We start from the raw sequence: 24,826 nt of genomic DNA on the forward strand, positions 1-24,826 counted from the left end.
ACCTTGTATCAAAGAATCTTGCTAAATTCACCGATTAAAGGTAATACTTTTCCGTAGATTCTTTTGATCATATGGACAATCATATGGAACAACTTTTTTATTTCCAGTATCAAAGGGAGAACTTTTAAGATTTCATAATTATGATAATTCCTATATGCTTTTTTTTAAAATTTATTTATTTTTGGCTGTGTTGGGTCTTCATTTCTGTGCGAGGGCTTTCTCTAGTTGTGGCAAGTGGGGGCCACTCTTCATCGCAGTGCGCGGGCCTCTCACTGTTGCGGCCTCTCTTGTTGTGGAGCACAGGCTCCGGACGCACAGGCTCAGCGGCCATGGCTCACAGGCCCAGCCGCTCCGTGGCATGTGGGATCCTCCCAGACCAGGGCTCGAACCCGTGTCCCCTGCACTAGCAGGCAGATTCCCAACCACTGCGCCACCAGGGACGCCCTCCTATATGCTTTTACAGATAATTTAGGAAGTTAACTCTTCTTTTCCTTTGCTAAGTGTTTATCATCAGTGTATGTTGGATTTTATCATGCTTTTTCTGTATCTATTGAGGTGACTGTATAATTTTTTTTACTCTATTAATGTGATGAATTTACAACCCAGTTTTGCATTCCAGAATAAAACCAATCTTGTGATGCATTATTGTCTTATATATTGTTGCATTTAATTTAATATTTTTTATTTAGGAAAACATTTTCTTCTAATATTTATGTAAGGTTTTACGTTATTCAAGTTTCAGCAAATGGATTGGGGAATCTTCCTTTTCCATTTTTAGGTAGAATTTGTGTGAGATTGGCATTAATTATTTCATAACTGTGCAGTGGAATTTGCTGGGGTTAGACCTAGAGTTTTCTTTGTGGGGAGTTGTAAAATTCTGGGTTCAGTTTTTCTCATTGTTATAGAACTTCAGATTTTCTGTTTCTTTTTGTGTCAGTTTCATTAAGTAGTACATATTTAGGGATTTTTCCAGTTCTAAATTTTCAAACGTGTTTGCATTTGAAAAGATAACATCTTATCTTTTTAATTTCTGTAGTATCTGTGGTGATGTCTCCATTTTTATTCCTGATATTAATCATTTGTAACTTTCTTTTTTCTTGATCGGTCTTACCGGGGCTTTATCAATCTTTTTAATTCATAGTGCCTCTGTTTATCCTTTCTAATGCATATTTCTTCCTGGTTCACTAAATTTCGGTCTTCTCCCACTTCCTTGGGATTCAGTATGCTGTTATTATTAATTTTTTAAATAAGTTTATTTATTTTATTTATTTATTTCTGTCTGCATTGGGTCTTTGTTGCTGTGTGTGGGCTTTCTCTAGTGGTGGCAAGCGGGGGCTACTCTTCGTTGCGGTGCGCGGGCTTCTCATTGCGATGGCTTCTCTTGTTGCAGAGCATGGGCTCTAGGCACGCGGGCTTAAGTAGTTGTGGCTCGCGGGCTCTAAAACATAGATTCAGTAGTTGTGGCACACGGGCTTAGTTGCTCTGTGACATGTGGGATCTTCCCAGACCAGGGTTCAAACTCGTGTCCCCTGCATTGGCAGGCGGATTCTTAACCACTGCGCCACCAGGGAAGTCCAGTTATTATTAATTTTTAAAAACTTTTTATGATTGATGGTTACTTACTAATGTCAAATTGAAGTTAGAGCAGACATCATTGCCTCATTCCCAATCTTAGGGATAAAGCATTCAGTCTTTTACTATTAAGTATGATGTTAGCGATAAGTTTTTCTTAGATGAGCTGGATGTTGAGGAAGTTCCCTCCTATTACTAGTTTGCTGAAATTTTAAAATTATGAACGGATGTTAGATTTTGTCAGATGATTTTTCTGCATCTATTGAAATTATCAAATGAATTTTCTCCTTTATTTTCTCAATAAGTCCAAGAACATTGACTTCTGAATTTTAAAAAACCTTGCAATCCTGGGGTAGATCACACTTGGTCATGATGAATTATCCTTTTTATAGATTATTGGATATAATTTGCTAAAATTTTGTTAAGAGTTTTTATGTGTATGATCATGAGGGATTTTGGTCTAGAGTTTTTCATTTCAATAATGTGTTTGTTCAATTTTGGTAACAGGATAATGCTGGTCTCACAGAATGACTTAGGATGTTATCCCTTTTCTTGTGTTTTCTGGAAGGGCATGTGTAGAATTGATACTGTTTTTTACTTGTTTGATCTGTTTCACCAGTGAATATATGTGGGCATAGGGTTTTCTTTATGGGAAGATTTTTTAACTACAAATTTAAATGCTTTAATAGATACAGAGCTATTTAGGTTTTTTTTTTTTTAATTCATCTTGGGTGAACTTTGGTAATTTGTGTCAAATTTATTGGCAAAAAGTTGTTTAATATTCTCTTATTTTCCTTTCAATATCATATCTGTAGAATTTGAAATGACATCCCCTATCTCATTTCTGTTATTCATAACTTATGTTTTTTCTCTTTTTTCCTGATCAGTCTAGCTAGTAACTTAGCAGTTTTATAGTTCTTAACCAGCTTTTGGTTTCATCAGTTTTTAATCTGTTGTTCTTCTGTTTTCTATTTCATTTATTTCTGCTTTGCTTGTTATTATTTCATTTGTTTTGCTTTAAATTTGCTTGTATTTTTTATTTTTATTTTTTTAGAGTACAACCTGAGGTCATGGATATAAAACTTTTCTTCTTACCTAATATAGGCAGTCAGCACTACAAATTTACCCTAAGTACAGCTTTAGTAGCATCCCACATATTTCGATATGTTTTCCTTTTACTTTTTCTTTTGACATTTTCTTTTATCCCTGGGTAATTTATTATTGAGTTAAATTTGCAAACATTTGGGAACTTTCCAAGGATCTTTCTGCTATTGATTTCTAATTTATGGTCAGATAATATACTTTGTATGGTTTGGATTCTTTGAATATTGAGACTTGTTTTATGGCCCTAAGTATGGTCTTTCTTGGTCAGTATACTGTGTGCACTTCAGATGACTGTGTATTCTGCTCTTGTTGGGTGGAGTGTTTCATAAATGTCAGGTCACGTTGCTTAAGAGTATTCAAGTTTAGCATATATTAGGTGATTTTTCTGCCCACTGGTTCTATCATTTAGATAAGGGTATTGAATTCTGCAGCAGTTGTGGATGTGTTTATTCCTCCCTGCATTTCTATCAGTTTTTGCTTAATATATTTTGAAGCTCTCTTTATTGGGTGCATAAACCTTTAGAATTGTTATTTCTTATTGATCAACGATGCATTCTATATTTCACCGCCATGATGGTATTGAATTTGCCCCCCTGGCCAGATCTGAGGATTTTAAGGTTGGAGTGCTTTAATGTTGCTCCTCTCGGAAAAGCCTTGAATCTTGAGAGCAGCGAAGAAGGAACTAAAAATTGTCCTTTTCTAAAGCATTTACTTAAGGTGATAGATTTAGGAATTTCCATTTGGAACAGCACAGATGCTTGTCTTATAAAGTAAATGAAGGTTAGCAATCTATACTGAGAATTACATAGTAAAATGCTTTAGGATGGCATTATAAAACTCATTTTCTATTTGAATATTGAAATGTAATATTTCTTTAACATATATTTGTTAAGCACTTTTGTTTTTCCTCCAAACAACTCTAATGTATACTGTCTTGAATACTATATGTCTATTTAGAAGATAACACACGAACACACGAACATAACACACAAACATAACCAATGTAGGGTAGGAGGTGGTGCTGTACAGATAAAGGGCTTTGATTCCTTGACTGCTCTTCAGCAGAGTATTATTTAGTCTCATCTCTCTACTCTGACTTCTTTTACATTAGTTTTCTTTTAAACATTTTCATCTTTCCTTATGTTTTCTTTTCCTAACTCACACTGTAGCCCACATTGACTCACAATCTATTTTCAAGTTGGATTGCAAACATGAATATGCTTCTTTTTGATAAACTGTCACTTTATGTTGGTTAATACTTGTTCAGCTCCAAAATAATCTATATGGAATAAAGACTTTAGCTGGGAATTGGACCTTTTACAGGCATTTGGGTCTGAGAATAAAAATGATATAAATAGTTTTGCTGACATAATTTCTCCTAAACAATATCAGGGTATTTCATGGGCAAATAATTTCTTCACAAGAAGTTTATTTTGTCTAGCAGTTGGCTTGTTAATTCAGTGTTTTCCAATAATTAACATTTACTGACAGTCGTACTTTTTGATAGAGGCAGTATTCATTTATTAGATACTTGTTTTGCAGTTTATAAAATATCTCACTTGAGGAAGGGATCAGAGATGTCAACTAAGTAAATTTTTGTTCATGGTCATACATCCCTGAGTCTGCCCATGGCTTTAGGCTTTTCTATATTCTGACATATTGTACTTCTCTTTATCAATTCAGTAATTTCATGGTGAAAGTCTTTGGTCTGTGCCTCTTGTGCGTATCTTGACTGTGACCATATCTTTATGTTAGTAGTTACATCTTTACTCAGGGGTAGGTGTGGAGCTAAGTCTAGGCAACTTAAAGATTTAAAGTTATGTTACATTATTTGCAATTTTATTTTTAAGAAGTGGATCCAATTTAGGTTGTCTAAACTTAGAAGTAAGAGGTAGTTGTTCCTAAATTATAACCAATAGTTACTCACCATCCTTTTCCAGGATCTATAGCAAAAAACCAGGAGTACCTATGCCAGGCTAATGAAGGGGCCTGCGAATCGCCTTAAAATTTTGTGTTTGAACTTATGTACCCTTTAAAAAAATTGCTATAGCTATAATTTAGTTGCAGAGGCTCTAACTTTGGTCTGCTTTGGAAGCTCAGAGGGCAGGGCTGTTTTTTCTTTTTTGTTCACTGATCTATCACAAGTGCTTGGAACAGTGGCTGGTACATAGAAGGAGCTCAGTAAATATTTGTTGATTGAATGAATCTATAGATACCTACTCTTTATGCTTCTAGAGTCAATATGTCAATAACTAGGAACTGAGGCTGTAAGGGCTGACAAGAGATCCCTGCCTTCAGGGAGCTTATATCTAGTGGAGGAGATCCAGAGGAGGGGAGTTTATGGTTTTATTTGGCTGCTTATTTGCTTTTCCTACCAGACTCTGAGTACTTTGAGAGCAGCATCTTGGTCTAATCTTTATGTTTTTATATGCTTAGCTTAGTACCTGGCATGGAGTAGGCACTGATTACATTAATCAAATGAAAGAAAATTTTGATAGCCTTCATATGTCTAATTCAAGTTAGTCTTTATATTATAATTTTATCTTTCACTATAATGAACTCTCTCCACATGGTTTTTGTCTTGCTCATTTATTTATTTTGGATGTTAATGGAGACCTTTTACAAAAGGTTGTGTTTCTTTTGGTTTTTCTTTTTTTTTGACTCTTTGGTTGAAGTTATAGGCCAACATAAAACTATCACTCCATCTGAACTTACTCCAATTCTTATGTAATCCAGTGGTGATCTAGAGGCTAAGTAGTGTTACTGTATTTTTCAAACATTATCAACACTTTCATATTTTGCCTTGATGCCTATCTGTCTGTTTGTCAGAGTACCATCTTGGGCTGTTTACTCATTCTGATTTATGGTAGCTCCTCATCCTTTCTACTTCCTGGAGCTTTGTGTTCCCTTAGCGCCCTTAGCTATTTGTGCTCTTCTTTTACGTGTTTTAAGGATATCCTTTTTTCCTTATGATGTTTGGTTAATGATTTATCCTAATGCTTCATGTTGATTTAAAAGATGATGAGAATGCCTCTCTACCTAAGATAAAAGTGTAGACATAAAAGAAGTTTACAGAAAGGCAGATGTTGCTCTAAGATCTCTGTATTAGATGGCATACCCAGTGCGGAAGGCCTTTGTATTAAGTACATGGTGATTGACTCTGTTTCCTCATTTCTAATTTTCTCATGTTTTCCCCTCCTCTATCCTCTCCCTCTCAAAGCTTCATGATTCTCATATAACACTTTAGATAAAGTGATTCATTGTAAAATAATTTTATTTATCCTTTTAGTGTTTAGCTTTGAAAAAACTTCCTTTTTCAGCATTGCATTTGGTTTTCTGTACCTTCTAGGTTATCTTTTTTTTTCTTCTGAAAAGTGTATTGAGAGGGCTATTTGTGTATATCTGCCGGGAGGGTAATGAGGTTTAGACCAATATGCAGGGAGCACTTGCTACCAAAAGTATGTTGCTTTCTTCCCTATATAGATTTTTCATATCACAATGGCGATTGGCAAAAATGGAGCTTAGATTTAGATTTCAAATGAAGACTGAGGTAGACCTGTTCAAAGACAGAAACCATGGCTATTGTCATTTTGAGTACTTCTATATATGCCATTTAAAGAGCATATGTGTGCACATATATGTTGTCACACATGTTTATCTTCATCTGTCTTTTCATGTGAGAGTAAGCCGTTGTGAAGAGGCTCTTAGCTGCAACATTACTTAAAGAACTTTCTCAGGTAAAATAAGAGAACTTGTGTCAGTTCTGTCACCATTTTGAAGCTGTGCTGGGACTATTTTCCCTTGTGTTTTACTGATCCTTAATAAGAGGAGCAAATTGGTAAGAGGAGCAAAAAGTTGACATGGCAGCTTTTCTATTTTAAGAAATTGAATGCTTGCTTATGTTTTATGGTATAAATCTTCGATGTTCAGTGCCGTACATAACTTATTCAGATTTATTATGTGTCATTAAATCTTGAGCTTTTTATTATGGTAGTGTACTTTTTTCTTCTAATTTCTATTGCTGATTTTTCTATATGTGGACAGTTTTTAAAGCTGTAGTAGAGTTTAATTTCAGTATTCTCTATGAATTATGAAAATAGTTCTAGATTCTTCAGTTTCAGTTATGAGGTAGTCTGAATAAAGTATTTTTTGATGATGATGCAGAGATTTTTAAAGCATAGTAAATCTGATTCCTTGATTTCTATTACAGTATTTTTTTTCATTTTAAGTGCCCAGAGAATTTATTAAAGGAAAGTGTAAAAGGCTTTTTCTACATGCAATACCATTTAAACAGGACCCCAGAAATATAATACTCAGAGCATCTGTTTATTTCTCTCATTACAAATAAAGCTATATATATTGAACATTATTCTATTAAGACATATTCTTATTCTAGCAGTTTTGCCAGTAGCATTTCTAGTTTTCTTTCGACTTGTGATTTAGGGAAAACATTATAGTTTAATCCCACTCCTTATTTGACCTAGCTAGGGGAATGATCACTCAGTCCTAAACTTTGGTTTGTTTGTATTGAATTTTTTCACCTTACCATTCTAGTGTCCTTTCAGAATTAATGATAAAGTCAGACGAAGTTAACCCAGACTTTTCAAGAATAATAATTTCTCCTTTATTTAAAGTGAAATTATAGAAAACCCCCAACTGTTGGAAACCACCAGAGGAACTCACTCAACAATTTTGGTGGCATGAAAGCTAAAACCTGTAAATTTACTCCTTGCCACCAAAGGCTTACCAACTTTTTGCATGGGGCATTGAATATTTTATAGGCCATAATTACTGAATTTGTATTTTAAAATGATTTAAAAATGAGAAATTATTCAATAGAATAAGTAGAAATATTGTGGATTTCTTTGCAAGATTACAATGGAATTCTTAGATCTTATGAAATATACAATTGAGAGTAATTCTAATCCTTTCATAAGTATAACATTATAAAGTACTTGTAATTTCATAAGGAACAAAAAACAGGTCTGTTATAATAAAAAGAATGATAAGTTCCCAGATAAAATTTTCATGTGTGCAAGAGGTGCTTCTTAGGGTTTATGGAGTTGGATTTCCTGTTTTGTATTACTGCTCATATACTTCTTTTAGTTCTCCGGTTTACCTCACACGTGTCTGATTGACATTATGATGCATTCGTGAGGAAATTATGAAAAGTTGTTTTCATGCAACTGTCCTGTAGTTACAAAAGAACTTCACTGCATGAAAAGCAAACATATCATTCAGCAGACAATGCTTAATCTGTTCAGGAGCCCAAACCTATTGCTGTTCAATGACAGAAGAAAGGAGAGGGATTAATTTGAAGATGCTTGTGCATGACATATGGTAATTTCTCCATAGGAAGGAAGTGTCAAATGGTGACCTCTAAATCTTAACGTTGACCTTCAGTTGTAGAATGTGTGTGCCATACGGTCCTTTTGCCTTTTCATGTGATAATTTAAGCTGAACATTTTCCTGGGAACATAACTTTTTTGGGGGGAGGGTGGGTGTTGTTCCATCTATTCTATAAGGATTATAGCATTCACAGTAATAATTTTAGAATATAAAGCATTTGTATCATAAAAATATTTTTTAAACTGAAGAATGGAGCTATGTTAGGAGTCTTCTAACGAGTTAAGTATATTTAATTTAACTTTAAATTGTTATATTTTAAAAGTTGTATTTTACAAGTTGGTATAATTTAAATTGAGTTTTTATAAAATGAGTAATAAATTGAAATGATCTCAGTGAATATTGGTTTGAGAGATTACAAAATAATTTAAGCATAATGTTAGGAAATAAATTATTAGAAAAAAATGTAATTGACAGTCCGAAGACCAAAATAAACTTTTCATCATGTGATACACTTTAAAAATTGAATTACATTTTTGCGAATTCTTAATATGTTTATTGTCATTTTTTTCATTGTAGCCTTAGTTGTTTTAGAACTTCTTTTTATATTAGATAACACATCATTCAACTATAAATAGATTTTGGTTTGAACTACACTGTGATTGCTATTCAATAAAATATATCATTTTACTGCCATAATCCTTAATAATCATACCTTTCTGATTAAAACATCATTTTTCAGTTCTACGTTTACTATATTTTGCCAACTTTGTTTTTTAGTATTCACTAACACTGAGCTTTTTTTCAGAAACCACTGTATCTCAATTCTCTCCTCTTTTATTTCTTCTATTTTCTGCTGCAAGTTGCTGCACCTGTCGTTTCTGCTCGGTCTGAGGCTGATCACTCTGGCTCTGACCCTGCTTCTACTCCTGCTTTACATACCTGTTTCTTAGTAAATGAAGGTATTCTCTCTCAACTTTCTAACAACTTTCTTTCAATCTGTGCTTGATTCTAGTATATGTTCTTTTTATCTAATTTATACATTCATCTGCTTTGTTATGTGTGAGATCCTAAAGTTTCCATTTTATAACTTGATTTGCTAATGTCAGTGATAAGGGTCGATTATAAAAATGTAATGTTATTCCTGGCTGGTATAAACCATGTTTCCTGTAATCTAGAATGCTATTAAAGAAGTGCAAAGATGCTAATCTATGATATGAAATAGGCGTTAAAAAGGGGGTTGGTTTTCATGATGATGTTTGCCATGTGATCTCTGGTGTTAGAGCTAATTAATTTATTTTACATGTATCATTACTCTGTGACAGACACTCTTTATTCTCTGTACACAACATGTGCCCTGGTTAGAGGGGAAAGTATTTTTGGAGCTCTGAAAATGTTAATGGAATCTACAAACCTTTATTCCCCAAGAGCTATCTAGGATTATTGATACTGACTGGAAGCTTAACGGAACTTGTGAGCTGTGAGTTATATCCAGTCTCTTCATTGTGGGCTCAATCTTCACCAGTTTATATAAAATAAAAATGAGTAAATTTACAAAATCTCATATGTAACCCAGAATGATTCTAACTCTTCACTAAAAGCAATAATACCAGTCTATTCAAACAGAAAGAATGATACAATATCTATAAAATACAGAGCCCGTGTTCTAAGTACCATTCCTTCGGAAAGAAAACATGGTACCGTAAAAGTATAATTCATTTTTTGTTTGGTTTCCCTGTCATAGACCTGTACTAAGGTTTGTATGTGAAGATTGGATTTTAGCAAAAATAATTAGGGTCATATTTGTTAAGCTATTGTGAAAGGTAGTAATTCGTTGATTCAAAAACAAGCTGTTGACTTTGGACCATGGTGAGAATCATCTTCATATTAAAATTTAGCTCATAAATACACTTCATACTTTTATGAGACATTAAAACATTTAAGAAGTTACTAGGTAGTAATTTGTTTATATATATTTGTGTGTGTATGTATGTATGTATATGTATGTATATATATTCCTCTGTTGAAAATAAATTATAACCTAAGATATGTGTGCTCATCACCTTAATTAATGTAATTATATATTCTTAGTTGTTGAGAATTTCCTTACTGAAAGGGTGAATCTTTACATAGGTGGCTTGTCTCTCTCGCCCTCTCTCACTCACACCCTCTTTAGCAATCCCAATAATCATTTTGAGTTTTATGGTAGGGTTTTTGTTGTTGTTGTTTTAGACTACTACAGCTTAGATTATTTCAGAACACTGATTTGCTAAAATTTTGTGGTCACAGATAACTCACCTTGTAATATGAACACTTTTAAAATAGGGTGGAAATGATTACTTGAGAATGTCTGGATACTAGTACTTTTAAGTATTGCAGTGGTTTACATTGTGGTCTTTATATAATCAATTTCCATATTGTGGAATAGAATTTTGGAAAAAACAACTTTTATTCCCATAGATTAGAGTTAATGATACTTAAAATTTTATAAATTTTATATTAAGTTTTTATTTTGGGGAATGTAGGAATTCATTTTTTCCTCTCAAACTTGGTGTTAGTTTACTTAAGTTATGATTGTGACTAAACTTCTGATTCATTTTGTAAGAAAAGGGATCAATAAGTACGTTAATTAAAGGCCCTCTGGCAGAGAATAGAAAACACCTCTGTTGACTGATATGAAGGTAATACCAGATGGCCAGGCCTTAAGTGACATGAACTTATCTTTGGATATCTGTGTGAGTGCGCTTTTAACTGTCAGTAGGTTCAAATCTAGAGCTCTGGTATGTGTCTATTTCTGTGCTTTTCTAAACCTGAATATATGTCTTATTTTAGAGGGAATGTTAAGAAATGTGTTTTTCTTGTGGAATTCGTATATACTTAATGTGGAAATTTATTTTTATTTGTTTTAAAACTTTTAGAGTTCTTAGAGCTGAAATTTGAGAGGAAATACATTTAGAAATGAAATACATTTGTTATATCTTTATACAAAATATCTAGTAATAAATTGAAATCATAACATAATTGAGCAGATCTCCCCTTTTTGGTTTAGGTTTGGTATACTTACATGCAGAAAAATATTTGAATTAGGGGGAATACCAAAGTGTTTATAATATATTACATTTTAACAGGATGGAGTCAGTTGGCTGCGATGCATTGTGTTATGCTGCCAGACCTGCTGGGATTGGACAAATTTAGGCCCCCGCTTCTAGAGATGCTGGCTCGGAGGTGGCAAGACCGATGCTTGGAGGTAAGATCGAGGTGATGTGGATAGAAAGCAAAAACATCAAAAAAGCACTGGACAAGTGTAAATTTGAAACAAAATTTTTTTTTTTTTTGCGGTACGCGGGCCTCCCACTGTTGTGGCCTCTCCCGTTGCGGAGCACAGCCTCTGGACGCGCAGGCTCAGCGGCCATGGCTCACGGGCCCAGCTGCTCCACGGCATGTGGGATCTTCCCGGACCGGGGCACGAACCCGTGTCCCCTGCATCGGCAGGCTGACTCTCAACCACTGCGCCACTAGGGAAGCCCCAAAATGTTATTTTTATCTGACTTCTTATCACCTGTTTATTATGTGATAGAAAATATGGATCCAGTGATTCTAAACAGTAATGTTTCAACTTGCATATTTGTTTACTTCTTTTTTTAATCTAGTGAGTATTTGATCAAAAGTTTTATATACTTATGGAACAGTTTCTTAAGTATCGATTTCTGTACAGATCATACACATACATGCACACACACATACATACAACCCACCTCCCCCCAGATTGCACGTTCACGTATAATCACATCGATCAAATTCTAAGTGAATAACCATAGTCCAGTGGAAGGTCCTGTGTTATAATAGAAGGGGAAGGTCTTTGGAATTAGAAGAGACGTGGGTTTAAAAATCAGTTCTGCCAGTTATTAACTTTGTGACCCTAGGCGATGTACTTAACCTATTTGAAGCTCATTTGTAAAGTGGGGATAATAATATATTCCTCACAGGATTGCTGTCAGGATCCAATAAGATAATGCAAGTAGCACAGTAAGTACAGAGCCTGACACATGGTAGGAGCTCAGTAAATGGTAGCTGTTATTTTGTGTTAATGGACTTGTGTGGTATTAGATATTCCTTGGAATATAATATCACCAGGGATTTGGAAATGTTTTATGGAGATTTTGCTTATTATAGTATTTGACCCATATAGCTATAACAGTTTATGTCATTCAAAAGTTTTAATTTACCAAATTTAAATAGCATCGTGTCCCTTTCCTGGTCTCCCTTCCCTCAACTCCAAGTGGAATTGCAGCATACTGAAATTTTCATGGTTTTGCATTTGAATAATGTTTGAATTCACTTCAAAAGTTAGTTATAGTTAAAAACAATTTTTATTTGAATTCTTATCAGATGCTACCGAGTTATCTTTTCAATTATAAATACTCAATAAATTGATTGGTACATACCTTGACAGTTGTCTAGCTTCTTTGAACCAGTGGGCGTGGCACTTTGGCCAAAATAAAACTAAACTAAACTAAAACTTCAACATAAAAGTGTGTGCCATATTGAAAGAAAAATTGAGATAATATAATTTTGAAAAATAGTTTCCTTTTATAGAATTAATGCCATTTCATAGGAGTATATTTGCTTGTTTGTAGAAAACAAATTGTTTAAGCCAGTCTTAGGTATACGTGAATTGTGTGGATTAATACATATATGTTTGTGTAAGCAATATCTATTTAGCATTATAATTGAAAGAAATCCACCAGACAAGGTTAAATTTCTTCAGGCTGAAAGAGAAAACATTTAATAATTCTAACAGTGATTTTTTAACAATAATATTTATATGGAAATTTAAAAAATTGAAAATGCCAAATTAAAGTACAAGAATATTTTTGTGCAAGCCTTGGAAAATGAAGTTTCAAACCCCAAACTGATTAAACGTTCAAACATTATTCGTGTTAAAGTATTTTTAAGTGAAAATCTTTGATTTGCTTGCATCCAGTTTATTCAACTTTAGTACTTACTTCATTGTTTGGTTAGTAGTATTTCTCATGTAAATAAATGTGGTTTGTATATTTTCTAGCTTTCATTATGAACTTGCTCATGTTTAAACACCTCACTCACTGGTCTGCTTCCGTTTTTTGCATTTGGTTCTGTGGTCTTAGGTCAGAGAAGCCGCACAGGCCCTGCTTCTAGCAGAACTGAGAAGAATTGAGCAGGCGGGACGGAAGGAGGCCATTGATACCTGGGCTCCTTACTTACCTCAGTACATGGACCACGTCATATCACGTGAGAGCTCTCATGCTTTTCTACAAAGCTTTTCCTGCATGTGTAGGAAAGTACCAAAACTTGCACTTACACTTGCTACTGCCTATTACCAAAAGTGAGTCATTGACCTTAAGGTGAAAACAGGGGATCCTCAAATTCTGCTCATTCATTTTCTGAATCCTTACAGTTTGGAGTTTGGTTTTGTAAAAAGTTATGTAAAATAAATATCTAAATATTCACAAATTCACTGACCCCTTATAAAGTTAACCCTGAATCGAAAATTCTACCCTGTTAACACTAGCATCTGTCTCTGCCTATTTCATTATTATGATTGTGGGTACCAACTTTTTAGATATTGATCTGATATGTAAGTACAAATACAAGGCAGATCATTCCAAGTGGAAGTTGGAATTGTGAATCCTTAAGAATTATCTGGTAGATTTAGACCAGTGTACTATTGAAAAAGAGAAAAATAGCAAGGATTTTGACTGAAGAATCTTTCAAAAGAGTATAATTTCAATGGACTGGAAAAGATCATGGGAAAAATTGTTGAAATTCTGGAATAGCTTTTGTAAAGTAAAACCTTTGCAATTATGCTGCTAGGTCTAAAGTGCATTGAAGAAAAGTTACAGTGTGCTGTGATAATTTTTTTCTTTTTAGGAAAAGGATGCTTCATTCCCAACTCATCATTTAATTCGTTCTTTATTCTCCTAAAGAAGAATTCAGAATTAAAGGTTTAGCCTGTTATACTGTGTATAAGATAAATCAGTTTCACTTTTTTAAAAGGATAAAGTCTCAATGAATCTTTAAAAAAACTTTTTTACTATGGAAATTTGTCCTGGGTATAGGTGCATTCATTTTAAGTGACCTTTTGTCAATACCAGTTATTCTCATTTATGAGATACTCATTATACATGTCAAGACAAACAATACATGATTGTATAAGATAGAAAATGAAAATAAGATTAAAAAAGGGTTATAATTGTTATAACTGGTATAAGTCTACCAGATGTTTGCCAGTGGTGACTATAGTGGTTGTTTAATCAAGTATGTGACCTTGGACACTTAACCTTTTTTCAGACTCAGTTTTGTCACAGATGAAATGAAGATGATATAGTAGGACTTTATATGATTATTTTAAGTATGTAGTGAGTGAATCTTTGTTAAGCACATGGAACAGTGCCTAAGCAGTCGTAAGCTCTATGTATTTGTTAAATAAACACATTTATAATCTATAAAAATGCAAATATATATTTCACATATAACCAAAACATCACACATTAACAACTCTAGTTACAAATTCTTTAACCTAAATAGGTAACAGACTGTTTACTGAGAGAGTATTGGTTTTTATTTGCTTACTGGGAACTTTTCTATTTTAATAAAAGGAAATTAAGTTAAAAATCCCAGGGTCTTTAGACATATGGACTCTATGTAAGGTATTCAGCTTAAAGTTCCTATTTAAGTATGTATAGGTTTAAAATTTTGTAGAATATAAAAAAAATTGGGATGAAAAAGCTCTCCTTTTGAGTAGTTGAATAGTCTGGCATGGTGCTCTTTGTTCAGTAACTTGTGGCTATTAACTTCATAGTATTCAGGAAAATTGAATTAGCTCATCAACTCATCATAAACCTTACTGAATATAAATGCTCAAATTTAAGGACAAACTATGAGTATAGTACTGTAAAGTAGACTGAAGGTGAAACTAAATAGCAAATTGCTAGAGATTCTTTTAAGAGGAGAACACTATGAAATTAGGAAATATGGAGAAACATTTTCAAGACAGCTTTATTTAGAATGGACTAGTGTAGAGTGGGAGATTGATTCAAGAAGAATAAGTAGATGGGAGGCTGTTACAGAAGGGGGGGTATGGGACCAGACCAAAATGTAGATAGGGGAAGAATAAAAGACAATTCTAAGCCTTAATTACAGATTACGTATAAAGGTCTAAGGAAAACATGAGAGGTTAGTACAGTGTTGTATTTTTGACAGTTTAGGAAGAGAGTTGCCATTAGCAATGGTGGTGGATGCCATTTTATTTTATTTTTCTTGGAAAGAAGAGAATGGTTTTTTCATCACTGTTTAAATAAGCACAAACTAGATTGTTCTTATGTCAAATTTAAACCTTTCCATTTACGTAAATTAAAGTTCTTGGTATTTAGCAACAGTATCTAGGAGTACTTTATAAATTAACGGAATGCTGGCTAACTTAAAACTTTAATCTTACCACTTACTCTAAAATTGTATGTTTAGTGAAAGAATAAACAAATATGCATTCTGCATGTAACTAAAACACCTCATACTAACAACTCCTGCTATAATATGTTAGTTTATTCTGGAACTTTTACATTGACTGAGTGTAAAATTAGTCTTAGTTTGCTTTACTGAGAGCTTTCTATTTTAATAAAAGGATGTCAAGCTAAAGGAGTAGGGATTCTGAATGTGTGAAAGGAGAAGAAGGCATACAAAAACTGAGGAATGACCACATAGGGCTGTTGGACAGATTTGCTGTCCAAAGGGATCAAAAGGTTATGGAGCCAGCTGGTGGACAGCCCACGCCTGCCATCAGCGTGCTTGTAGTGAAATTGCTCTACCACGGCCATTTATGTTTGAGGAAGTGATTGCTGTGGCAAGTGGCAGCGTAAAGCGTTCTTTAGAGACTGAATGCCTCTTTCTAGCATAGAAATCCTTTTAATCACTGAAGTAGGTAAAATATTAAGCAATACATCTGGTAAATACACCATACATCAGATATTTTCTTATAATTTAATCATCCGAGCATTAAAAAATATGCATTAATTGCCTAAGCAATATGGGCAGCTCCTAAGTTATGACCGAGCTTGGTCTAAGAGTCCCTCTGTTAGATATTTGTCTGAAACTCAGAAACTGCTTTTACCTGAAGAGCAGAAGGTCATCCTGGGCTGATGGACTGTGATAGCCCTTCCTCTTAGAGACCTGGAGTCTGGGGGTAGTAACTAAAGTGGGTAGGAACTTGCTCTGACTTCACACTCAGTAGGTGATTGAGCCGGGACTAAGATGACAATTCAATTCAATTGGGCGTTACTGACTGGGATCTTCTGGAATTTTATTTAGGTATATGATGCAGTAACAGCCTTTTGTACATTTGAGAGCCTAAGGAAAGCAGTGGGTCAGAATCCAGTTGCTTTTCTTAGGACTGTTGAGAGCATTGGAGGAGAAGCTTTTTGTAAAGCATACAGCACAGTACATAATACATGTAGTGAATGCGGTTTGGCAGTCCACTTCTCTTTCCTGTATTGGTTTCTATAGTTTTGTTCTCCTTATTGTCACCACCTCAGAATTCACTCTAATTTATTTTGCCCAGGGATTCTGGCAGTAAACCAACAATCACTGGGGAGGAAAAAGGAACAATACTCTGCCTTAACTGAAAATCCAGTTCACAAATTTTTATAAAAGCCAAGTCCTAATTGAGTGATATGAGAATTTTGCTTCCGATAATGAAGCTCTGTCCTTGAACCTGTTAGGGAACATTTTATCCCTCACAAATGCAGACAGGATGTACACTTTTTTCTCTTCAATTTATTTACTTTGGTTGCACCAGGTCTTAGTTGCAGCAGGCGGGCTCCTTAGTTGTGGCTCACCGGCTCCTTTAGTTGCGGCACGTGTGCTCCGTAATTGCGGCTCACGGACGCCTTAGTTGTGGCATGTGAACTCTTAGTTGCGGCATGTGTGTGGGATCTAGTGCCCTGACCAGGGATCGAACCCACGTCCCCTACATTGGAAGGCGGATTCTTAACCACTGTGCCACCAGGGAAGTCCCAGGATGTAAACTTTTGATACCTAATTTCTGATTGAAAATTTGGGGATGAGTGCACTGTGATTCTTATGCTGGTTACAGGACCGGAATTATAAATACTGCATACATTCTTGTGATAGTGACTTAAATAAATATTGTAAATATTTTCTGAGTTATCACTCTTCAGCATGTATTCGTAACCACTTTTATGTTCTAGAACACTTTAAAAAATTTTTACTGATTGTTCTTACTAAGGACGGATTACTGTTAATTTGTGAAACTGTTGTATTATGGTGCAGGTGAAGGTAAAATGTTACGAGTTGTCTCAGATTTATTTTGAAGGGAAGATATTTTGCTGAACCCAATTTTATAGTTTTCTTATTTGTGACATTCTACATGTAGTGTTTTGATAATAGACTTTTTTTTTTTAACGAGGTCAAGCACCTGCTAGTTTATGAAATACACCCACACTTGCCCTTCATTCTGGGCAGTGACTACTTAGGTAAATGCTGATGCTTCCTGATTTCCTTTGGCCTGTGTTTCAGGGTGACCTTACAGGGCATAAGGTCACAAGCGTAATTATTTCTTGTACGTTGTGTTCTGCTTGCTCACCGTGGCTCATCTCCTTTAATTTCAGAAACATTAAACACATAAAAGTTACTACCATTATATAAATCAAAATCTTTTCCAAAGAGGGTGCTATTGTAATTTTATGCAGTTATGGCTGGTATAGTATTAATTTGTAAATTTATCATCTCAGATATTGATAAAAGGATGTGTAACACATCGTGTTTAATATGTATTGATGTCATCAGAAAGAACAATCCTTTGTTCTTATCGAGTCCCTGCCTTTTTAGCTTCCTTTTGTGTTAAGGTTACCAGGGTTAGGCTAGTCTTTTTATCCCCCTTGGAAACAGAATAGGATTTCTTTGTTCAGTGAAAGACAGACACTCCTAGTAAATGTTTTGGGTTTGACTTTCAACAAGCTCCACTGTAGTACCTATTTTAACCTGGAATTGAAGTCACTTTTCTGATGGTTATAAAGTAGTGGTCATTCTGAGCACAAATGTAGATGGACCAACACATACAAGAAGGTAAGATGGAACTATATATTACAGAGGTAGTGGAAAACTATTTTGTAGCTAGAAAAATAATTTAAATATTAGTGCATTCTTTGGTAAGCAGGTATTTTCAGGGTTTGCTGGTGGGGAGAGGATGCGGAAAAGTATAGTGAGGGGTGTTGATTTAAGTGAATCTCTCCACCCCTCCCCTCCCCCCGAAAGGCCTTAAACTACGTAGCAATCCTTCCTTCTTTTTTCTGTATGCCTCAGTTGTTTGGAATTCTCTAACAGTCTTGTTAGGAATGACTTTCTAGATAACTGAGGGTTTAAAAATCACTAGGTGCAAATTCTAAAAAAAAAATCAACCCTTTGTGTTGAAATATTTCAAAATGTCTCTGGCTTATTGAACATCTTCTCAGTAGCCAGAATTGTTGTTTTGGCCCAGGCTGTAAAATTACCACCATTTGATTATTAAAGAGAGTAGACTTACCTGAACATAAAAGTACCCAGATTGCTATGCCTCTTGCATTTCATATTCTATTTTTTAAAATAATTTTTCTTTCTCCTCTTTTGATTGTCTAGTAATTGGTACCAATTTTTATTGCTGTCAGGCTGTTTTGTCTCACCCTGAGTAGCTCCTGTCCTGATTTCTAATTTACCGTGTCCAGTGTTCTGAGGCATGCAGAAAAGCCAAGTTAACAAACTTATTTCAGTTAAATTTAAAATAAGAGTAAATTGGCTGAGAATAAGGTCTCTCTGATGAAAAGAAACCCCCAAGCTTTAGTGTAAGCACTTTGTGGAGCCCCTTTTGGCACCTCAGCTTCTGCCTACTTTACTTGACTGCTTTCTCAGGTCTTCCCTGGCATTCTGCGTGTATGTATCTTTTGGAGAAAAATATTCTAATAAAATTGGGGAAAGAAAGGTGGAAATCATTTGGTTGTTCACGAAGAACTGATATTTCTAAAAAGACCCCTTTTATAACTAATGCCTGTTTTGTGAATCAGCTGCAATTAAAGCATGAGATTTCCTTAGAAATCTATAACAGTTGTCTTACGGCGTTCACAAAACCAGTTGGAAATGACTGTGCATTGTGATTAGAAAGGGAAAGTATTAAATTATGCCTAAGTGATGTACATGGAAAGTACTTCATGTTCTGTGGGAATTCCTGTATCGTGAGGCAGAAAGGGTTTGTCTTAAGACAAACTGTATTATGCACAGCGCACTGTATTTGTAACGTATCTGTTTGCAGTAGTTTCATTGAGACCTAAGGGATTTGTTCCTCTTTCTTCTTCCGGAGTGCCAGAGCTGTTGAGCTTACTTTTAAGTACTTTAGACTGATCATGTGTTTCACAGCTTAAACTGTTCTACTTATCTATATTTGGCTACTAACCTAAGAGAATAAGTGAAATTTCTTCTTAATCGGTCACAGCTATCTAAAGGAAAATCCTTTTGTTTCATGTGACTGGAGTTCTTTGAGGTAATATTTAATATTTTTGTAATTTTCCTATTTTCCTTTGAACAAGTTTTGGAACTTAGAGTAGTAAAGTGGTAAATTAAAAATGAAAGCATTGTTGGTTATTTAGACCTTACTGCTAAGTAATAGACAAGAAACTCTGAAACCCAGTGAGGCTGTGGGTTAGGAACTCCGCAGGATTAAGCGTGAAGTCCTCTATATTAACAGGCTATAATGATATAGCCAGCAGTCTGGTTTCAGGTTATCAGTAGGAGCCTGGTGCCAGTTTTCCACCTTGTGGAACAAAGCAAGGAGCGGAGCGTGAGGAAATTCAATAACTCGTTCCTTGGTGAGCAGTGAGGAGTTGAGATTCCATCGAGTGTGAGGCTCCTTGCCTGCTTCCTTCCTCCCCATTCCATTCATGGAATGCTGGTTATCAACTGGCTCCTGTGGAAAAGCTTCTGGAGTGTCAAGGATTTGAAATAATTTCAGTTATTTTCTCATGTCCCTGCCTTCTCCTCTGACAGGCCTCCCACTCTCCCTCCCTTCAATGCAGAAATGAACTCTGCTAGAGCTGTAGTCCATGGCAAGGCCCCTAGGAGGCATGGCTGGCTTTCTCTGAGGTGTTTGTACACTAACTACCTGCTTTAAGAAGTTGAAGGTACTTAAGCCTATGCAGACGACTTATAAAAGAAAAACTCATTCAACTGGTGACACATTGTTTTACAAAAATGGTGTTCAAATTGAAATGCCTGGTGTACCTTTAGCGGAGGTTCTAGTGGCCTTTGCTATAATAAATGACTTAATATTAGTTGCCATGAAGAGTATGATATTGATTTGTGCCGTTAGTCTCTTGCTGATTTGCCGAAGAACAAAAATGTATAATGCTCATGGAAATAAAGTACTTTACAAAACACTGCACACGAATACTGGCACATGTCTTTGTAATAGAACAAGTGTCTAGTAAGCTTTTGAGTATAAATTTTCTTTATTCTCGTACAGATTATTTCAGTACAGATACTTAGAGTCCTGTTGAACTTGATTTTACAGAGCAAAAAGCTGAATTGATGGTCTTGTGATGTATTAAATCTTCAGATACTGAATATGCACGAACAAATCCAACTTTGATGGGATGTGAAATGTTTAGAGTTTTGCACCACATTTCTAATTTTATTATTGCCTTATACTGACTGGATATTATGTATAATTGCATTATTTTAATATTTTAATTCAAAGCCTTGCTATGAGCTGCATGTGACTGAATAGATCTTACCGTTTGGAAGGAAAACAGTAACTTAGAGTTATTATAAGAAAAAATTACGTGAACCTATTTTGCCTGTAATATTTATATTGTAATAGCAAATGGTAGATTTTGTTCTAGTGTTGTTTATAAATTCTGGGATTAAAATTATCAAATTATGCTAAAATATTTTTGCCTAATTCGTTCTCCTTCCTGTTCCCTGCTTTTTGGGGGAAGAATGATATTTTATATTTTATTTCTCCTTAGTAATATTGTCCCAAAGATTTATTACGTCTACTATCTATTTTTATTAAGCAAGTTTTGATACAAACAAGCATTTTAAATGTGTTTTAATATTGTGCATGTGCATGACATTTGCAGACTTGGTTAGTATTTTAACACCTCCAGTACACAAACATAAAGAAAAAAAATTGTTTTATTGGTTTGAGCACCCGAATTGACCCCAGCAAGACTGAGATTGATCTGGTTTCTTTAAGCCTGTTAAATGCCAATCCAGTCATCTGTAACAGTACTTAGTATTTTGGTAATTTTTCTGTCCATATTTTCTGTTTGTTCTATAAAACTTACCCATCACTTGAAAAAGATTCTCCGTGCTTGATTTAGAGATGAAAACAACCACAACCACCTATTTGATTGCTTTTTGTTTTTAAAAATTGTCTCTACAGTTAACGTCAGTGTTCTAATCACAGTTCTTTTTTGTAATCCTTATGAAAGGACTTTATATTTTATTAGGAAAAGAGGATGAGACAGACTTACATTTGAAATGTGGACTGGACTAAAGAACACTTAGCTTTGGGGAATGGAAATAGAAGAGGAAGGATGGGTCTTAATATTTGAATTATTCCCACTGATTTTTAAGAAATATAATTAACCTACATCCCTCTGGTAATTAAACATTATTAAATAAGTTCTGGCATACCTTGTGGATACAAAGACATAAATTTAGCTTATTTCTGAGAATTTTTCTGTCTCAGGCATGAAGTAAAGAAGGCTTTTTCTTTACTTTCTGCTAAGGGGTGGCTAGCAGGTCTTACTCAGGTTTTGTTTTGTTTTGATTTTTGCTTGCTTGTTTTCTTTCTCCTAAAGCAAGGTGAGTCTTCAAAATAAATAATATCAGAGTCAGAGCAACTAAATTAGGAGTGAATCTCTGAACCTGGGTGATGGGTAGAGGATTGGGTATTTGTAGTCTTAATCTGAAGTGTCATGGTGCTTTTCATAAAATACTTACATAAGGTTGAAAGTGACCACATAATCTTGGGTATAATCTATTCTATGGTATGATCAGGATCCTGAGACCATCCCAAGCTCTCCCATATAGAAGTTGGATGGGCACTTGGGACCAGAGGCCTTTCCCATTCCATTTCATCACTTCTGTGTCCACTTCTATGGAGAAGATATTCAAGCATAGTGATTCTCAACAGGTGTAGAGTGAGAGGCAGGAGAGATGAGTTTCAAAAGGTGATTCTCCTAAACATTACTCCCTCCTCAACCAAGAATCTGTAATCATTCACTTTGTAGTTGACATTAATTAGGTAGAAAAATACTGTCTTTTCGGAGGATTTTTCTAATGATGAATAAGCAACAAATTTACCGAAACCGATTATTAGTTGGCAAGTCCAATGGAAAGAGGGGTGTTGGAAGGTCTGGCAGCTCTTTCTGCTTCACCACGCATTAGCTGTGACCCCAGAGAGATCCCTAAGCCTCTACACTTCCTTATGTGTTTCACAGTTTCCATTTATGTGAAAGGAGAAGAATGAACAAATCTGTATTTTTTAAACCTTTTTGATAGTAAACTTCTATGTGAAATCTTAATCAGAGTTCCAAACTATAAAACATTTAAAAAAATTAAATAATTTCTTTAGGCAGTTTAAATCTGTGTGTGTGTGTTTGAAAAATAATTTCTTGTGCATTGAAACCCTCATGCTCTTCATTTGTATTCTGACATTCGTCATCGAAAACTAGTTAACTGTCTGTTTTCCAAAAGCCTCTCGCTCTAGCCAGTGGTTCCCCTCCTCCATGCCCCACCGCACCCCCCGCCACCACCACCAGCGCACACAATGGTACAGGGCAGAGTTACAAACTTTACCTCGATAAACAGAATTCCTAAGTTTTGTTACCATGCAGAACGACGTTTAGTTTCTGTATAACCCTTACCATTCTGTATGGCTACCTGTGAAATATGTTCTACTTCTCCAGCAGATGACTGTGTTCTTAATAGAGCTTCAGAGTAGCTTGTACCTAGTAGAGTGCTAGCAGAGTGTGGGCTTTAAACGTATTGTCTGAAATGCTCCCCGTTTTGTGTGCTCCTCATTTCTTTAATTGGTTGCGTGGTGTTCCATTTTGTGGGTGGACCATGTTTTATTCAGCAAGTTTCCTATTGATGGGCATTTGGGTTGTTTCCAGATTTTTGATATTATGGACAGGGCTGCAGTAAGTAGACTTGTGCATATGTCTTTTCATTTTTTGATAGTGTATCTTGGCTACATTCCAAGAGGTGAGATTGCTGAGTCCAAGGATGAATGTGTGTCTAATCTTTTGTTAGATATTGCCAAGTTCTTTGCCATAGAGGCTGTACCATTTTGCATTCTCAATGATGATGTATTTGAAGGCCTGTTTCTTTACATCATTTCCAAAAGAGTATACTGTCATGCTTTTGGAATGTTGTGACTCTGATAGATGAGAAGTGAAACGTCAGTGTTGTCTTATTTTGTATTTTTATTGTTAAGAATGAGTTTATCATCTTTTCATATATGTGTCTTGTATTTCTTTTAAAGTAACAGTTCATGTCTCTGGCTCATTTTTATATGGGGTTGTTTGATTAAATGTTTTTGATATATGGTTCAAGTATTTCCTGGTTTGTTATTTTTCTTTTTACTTTGCTTATAATGTTTTTTTTTTCTCATCACCCAATTTATTGACCCTTTCTCGCACTGTTTCAGGATTTTGTGTCAAAATTATGGGAGTTTTCCTTGCTATTGGAATTCCCCATATCATTTCCAGTTTTTTCCTTACATGTCATTTGGAATTGGTCCTGCTTAAGTGTGTAAAAAATGGATATTATCTTTTTCCATATGGCTATCTGTTTGTCTCCAAAGCACTTACTATACCAAGTTTCTATATGTAGTTTTGTCTGTTTTCTAGTTTGTTCCATTGGCCTGTAGATAATTCATATTTTAATATTTAGTAATTCTGGCTCAAGCCCTTCTTTTTGAGGCTTCTCCTGGCTGTTCTTGCTTGTTTGTTTTTCCGAATGAACTTTGTAATCAACCTATTTAGCTCTAGGAGGGGAAAAACCTGATGGCATTTTCATTGGGATTCCATCTAATTTACAAACAAACTTAGGGAGAACTGATTTTTTTATAATGTTGGATTTCTACCCAAGAATATAGAATGTCCTTTGATTTATTCAAGTCTACTTTTTTGTCATTCGGGAGATTTAAAATTTTCCTTACATAGTTTTGGACATGTATTAAGTTGTTGCTTAGGTAGCTAATTTTATTGTACTTATAACATTTAACTGGCTTTTGTCTGTATACGTGAATACTGTTGATTTTGTTAGTTACATAACCTGATACTATTATAAAAATTTCTTACTGATTCTATAAGTGTTTCCATTGATTCTTTGGGGTTTTTCAGATATATGTAATTATATCATTTGGAAATAGAGACAGTCTTCCCTCTTCTTTTTCAACTGCTATGCCTCTGACTGCTTTCTTCTATACAGTTGTATTAGCTAATACCTCCAACACAATGTTAAATAGGGACTATGACTATAAAAAAGATTTTATTATATAGTAATAATGAGTTTCTGTATTTTGAAGGTAGAATTTTTTAGTTTGCAGTTGAAGCTACACCATTTGGCTAACTCACATTCTTCCAGTTGGTGGGATTTGTAGGACACCTATACACATAGTATCACTGGGAGTGGTGCCTCCCCCTCAGATTACTGAGGGACTTCACCGGGAGAGTATCTGTCTTTTTCAACTCCACTCGAAGATTTCTTT

At 34.9% G+C, this 24,826-nt stretch overlaps 1 protein-coding gene across 7 annotated transcripts in view; it reads left to right on the plus strand.

Moving 5' to 3' along the window:
- Positions 1-24,826, plus strand: part of WDR7 (WD repeat domain 7) — a 361,510-nt gene that overhangs the window by 100,973 nt on the left and 235,711 nt on the right. For all 7 annotated transcript variants that reach the window (XM_082641443.1, XM_082641445.1, XM_082641444.1 and 4 more), the window contains 2 exons: positions 11,151-11,269; positions 13,170-13,293. In XM_082641443.1, the coding sequence (XP_082497569.1) occupies positions 11,151-11,269; positions 13,170-13,293 (243 nt within the window). The remainder of the gene's footprint in view (positions 1-11,150; positions 11,270-13,169; positions 13,294-24,826) is intronic.

Source organism: Mesoplodon mirus (genome assembly GCF_964341445.2).
Source record: "Mesoplodon mirus genome assembly, chromosome: 13".
Classification (NCBI taxonomy): Eukaryota; Metazoa; Chordata; class Mammalia; order Artiodactyla; family Ziphiidae; genus Mesoplodon; species Mesoplodon mirus.